The 4,527-nt window shown below is 32.8% G+C and overlaps 1 protein-coding gene across 2 annotated transcripts in view; it reads right to left on the bottom strand.

Annotated features, from left to right (window-relative positions):
- Positions 1 to 2,646: 2,646 nt before the first annotated feature.
- The window catches only part of LOC136830270 (uncharacterized), a 537,978-nt gene continuing 536,097 nt past the window's right edge, over positions 2,647 to 4,527 (bottom strand). For both annotated transcript variants that reach the window (XM_067089651.1, XM_067089653.1), the window contains one exon: positions 2,647 to 3,047. In XM_067089651.1, coding sequence (XP_066945752.1) covers positions 2,962 to 3,047 — 86 coding nt within the window. In that variant the 3' untranslated portion in view covers positions 2,647 to 2,961. The remainder of the gene's footprint in view (positions 3,048 to 4,527) is intronic.

The raw sequence follows: 4,527 nt of genomic DNA, 5'->3' as shown, positions 1-4,527 counted from the left end.
CACCTCCCCCTCCTTCCTACTCAGATTTTTTCATTAAAATGTTTTCCTTAACTTCAGGCAACTCATTTAGAATTCTTGGTGCCATTCCTGACTGCAAATACATTTTTTGAGAAACACATTTGGTCAATACTGATGAAAATGCATAAAAAAAATCAGTACATAAGTCTTTCAAGATTTTTGGAAACGTCCTTATCCTGGGAATTTTTTTTATTCTTCTTTTCTGTCATGTTTTGAATACTGTTTCCAGGATTTGTCTTCATTAAATGTTGTATAAAAGGTTGATTTCTGTTACTTTTTTGTACCTTACATCTTTGTACTGAAATGTCGGCATTGTCGTTCATTGCATGCTTCACAACATTTTTCATATTCTGATTATCTTTTGCATTCAGATCTGATGAGATTTTACCATCCTCCTTGTAGTATGTTTGCAACAAGTTTTAGCAACCATGCCTTTTCTTTTGGGAGTTTTAACAGCTGAAAATTTTCCAAAATTAATTGTGACCGAATTATGGAATGATTTGAGTCATATAGCTGAATCACTGGAACGTCGGAAGTTCAAACCGAGTGCAAATTATTTTTAGCTCAGCAGATTCACACGAGTCTCATTTCATTATTTGTTTGTTTGCATCTCACTTCATTTGCTACGTTACTTTTTCTACAGTGTATTTACATATTTATTTTTTCTGTAGCCCACTTACCTGCTTTCCTTATTGCAGCTCTATGTGCTACAAGCATGTAGCTTTTCCAACTAGGTTTCACTTAACTTATAAAAAGCTATGTTCTACATTAACAGCATCTATAGTTATAGTATTCCATACTGCCAGTTACCCATGTCTTTGGCATACCAAAGAGAACATGAATATGAACACAGTCACATAATCACTTCCTTTTGTCCTCTTGTTCCGTATTCTGAAAAGGAAAGTTTTACACATTCTCAACTACATGAGTCTCATCTTCCTTCCGGAACCAGACTTGTTTTCACCTAAGAAAGGACTTACATAAACGTTCTTGCTTTCTTTGAAACCAGTTTATCTTAGAACTGTTTGTTTTCATCGAAGATGTTATTCTCTTTTATGGACCAGTATCAGATTTGATATATTAAACATAGCTTGACTCTTTGAGAATGCAAACAGTAAAACCTTTGGTAGGATAGGTCTGAAAAGAACCATAACCCAAAGCAGGTAAAGTTAATCTCTAAAACGTTAGGATATGGGTTTCTATGAGGTTGGGGTTCCTCTTCCTCACCTCACAGGGAACTTGAGCAGCTATCTAGGAACAGTCAACCATACTTCTTGATTACAGTATTGTTTTTTCTTTAGAAAAAAAAAGGTTATCTGTTCTCCTTCATTATCAAATATCATTCAAGTTAATTCATACCAGATACCACCTCTAATCCTGAAATATTTTCAAAATAAGGGAAAGAAAAAGATCTATTATTTTTATCTCTGTTAGGAATTTATTTTGAGGTTTGGAGTATTTCATTTTCAGTTCTTTTCTCATTAATTATGTTGTACTAGTTGTGATATATAATGACTTTATCACAGACCTGTACACAGAGCTATGCTATACAGAGACTATTACAGACTTGTACATTTTAGAATACGGTTTTGTGTGTAGAGTAATTCAAATAGATTTTAGTGCTGCTTTCGATTAAGTAAATCAAAAGTTACTTATGTAAACCTCAGGATCTTGGAATAGGTGGATATGTTTCAGGATTACTTCAAGACTTCTTTACAAGTAGGCAGCAGTGAGCTGCTGTTGATGGGATCTTTAGTTCCACAGGGTAATGTTTTTGATCCACTGTTATTTTTAGTGTATGCAAGCGATATGAATGTTTGCCTGGAAAACAAGATTGTTCAGCATACGGATGATGCAACACTGGTGGGAAATGAAGCTGCCATTAGTCTCGGTCCATTTATTGCAGCGTTAAAACAGCCTCAAGAGGGAAAATTCAAATTACGAATCATGACCTTACGGATAATGCCATATCTTCATGAAACCACACTTATTAAGATGATAATAGGATATGTAGGCTTTGGCAATCATTAGCCAAAGATATTGGGCACTTATTGCAGTAGCAGTGCTAATATTTGACCTTAAGTTTAGATGTGTTTTTGTGCGTTGTCCTCCAAGTATAATTTTTAGTGAAAATTCTGAAGAAGTTTTATTTCAAACTAGATCTATTTGTAAATACCACTCAAACAAACACACACACACACACACACACACACACACACATATATATATATATATATATATATATATATATATATATATATATATATATATATATGTATATATATATATATATATATATATATATATATATATATATATATATATATATATCTAGCATAATACATGTATGATTATTATCACTTTTGTACGTGATTCATTTATCACACATTACACAGGTGAAAATAAGAAACAGTGTAGGTCTGACCGGTTTCGACTTTATTTCAAGCCATTGACGAAGGACCCGTCAATGGCTTGGAAATAAAGTCGAAACCGGTCAGGACCTTACACCCGTCTCTTATTTTTCACCTGTAGTAATGTTTGATAATACTTGTATGTGTGCGTGGGTGCATGCGACCATTGAGAATTTCTCCTATGGATAATAAAACACAGTTCTGATAATTGCAGTATATTTTTGCTGTTACGATTAAACGACTGCAGTCCTCTCATAGAGGCGATTGGCATCGCAAATAATGAACATTGTCATGGACAATAATATCAGATAACCTAATACCTCTCAGGAACGATATAGCAACAACATCGAAGAATAGGCTATTTACATAAAGATTTGCGACGTTGTATCTTCAGAATTCACATTGACACTAAACAAAGAATGCAAAGCCTGTTACATAAACAACTAAGCCACGTTGAAGCCACATTACTTTTTTCCACTGACTCTAATATTTTCGAATAAAAAGCCATCCAGGCCGTCTATTATGACTACCATCATGTGATGGCCTGGTGTAGTGACACGAGGAGCAGAAGGGGAAGATTGAATTCCGGTTTGCTGATCTTAGATGATCCACTGAGAACTGAAATGAAAACCAAGAAACGGTTAATGTTCCATGATAAAAAGTAAATGGATAGCGTACCTCAAACATTTCATTTTTGGTGGGCTAATGGCAGGAAACGGAGGCCACTGAAGTTGTAAGGAACATGAAACAAGATCAAAGACAGTGATGACTTTTAATGAAGAAAAATGTCAGTATCACAGAGCAAATTCGATGCCAAACGTTATGAAAGAAAGCTACTGCCTAGTGCATGGGAACCTTTGTGGTTACTGAAAAGAAATGAAACGCTTAATCTAAGAATGAATAAATGAATGATTTTGAATTATCTGGCATCGTGACAACTGGGTCTAGTAAGATTATACGATGATAGAAAAGTGATGAATGATGACTTACGTAAAAGTTAGCAACATCAGCAAGTTTGTTGTGTTTATTAAATAATTGAATAAAGAAAAAATAAGGACAATTCATCATGATATAAAAGAAAGAAACGAGGTGACGACTTAATGTCCTTTACTTAACAGACTGATAGAAATATAAAAATAAGGTTACAAAGAGAGCTCGTGTAAATGACAGATGGGGATTATAAAGGAAAATATGTACCTGGAATCCAGGTACATATTTTCCTTTATAATCCTCATCCGTCATTTATACGAGCTTTCTTTGTAAACTTATTTTTATGTTTCCATTAGTCTGCTAAGTAAAGGAATTTAAGTCGAAAGGCCTAACACCACTCCGTTGTTTCTCTTTCCTCCGTGGGATTTGCCTTTATTTATTATTCATATATTTTCGTGATTCAGTTATATATATATATATATATATATATATATATATATATATATATATATATATATGTGTGTGTGTGTGTGTGTGTGTGTGTGTGTGTGTGTGTGTGTGTTTGACAGAGGAAGGCGGAGAAAAGGTGTCAGAAACATCGACCCCACATAGAAGTGGGAAAAGAAAGAGAAAGTATATATATATATATATATATATATATATATATATATATATATATATATATATATATATATATATATATATATATATATATATATATATATATATATACATACATATATATGTATATATATATATATATATATATATATATATATATATATATATATATATATGTATGTATGTGTATATATATATATATATATATATATATATATATATATATATATATATATATGTATGTATGTATGTGTACATACATGTATATATGTGTGTGTATGTGTGTATATATATATGTGATATATGTGTGTGTATATATATATACTTATATCTATATGTCTATATTTCCTTTCTCTGCATCTTTTGCCACTTCTATGTGGGGTCGATGTTTCTAACGCCTTCCACCTTCTCTTCGGTCTTCTTCTCGCTGTCCCAGCAGGCATTTATCTGCATCACTCTCCCCCTACATATATCTCCTGCCTTCTCATCACATGGCCATACTCCCAAGTCTTCTTTCCTGGGCCTTCTTTGATAGTTCTACTACTTT

This window comes from Macrobrachium rosenbergii, chromosome 46 (assembly GCF_040412425.1).
Source record: "Macrobrachium rosenbergii isolate ZJJX-2024 chromosome 46, ASM4041242v1, whole genome shotgun sequence".
Lineage (NCBI taxonomy): Eukaryota > Metazoa > Arthropoda > Malacostraca > Decapoda > Palaemonidae > Macrobrachium > Macrobrachium rosenbergii.
Note: the sequence above shows the minus strand (reverse complement) of the source record. Positions and strands in the feature narration are given on the sequence as shown.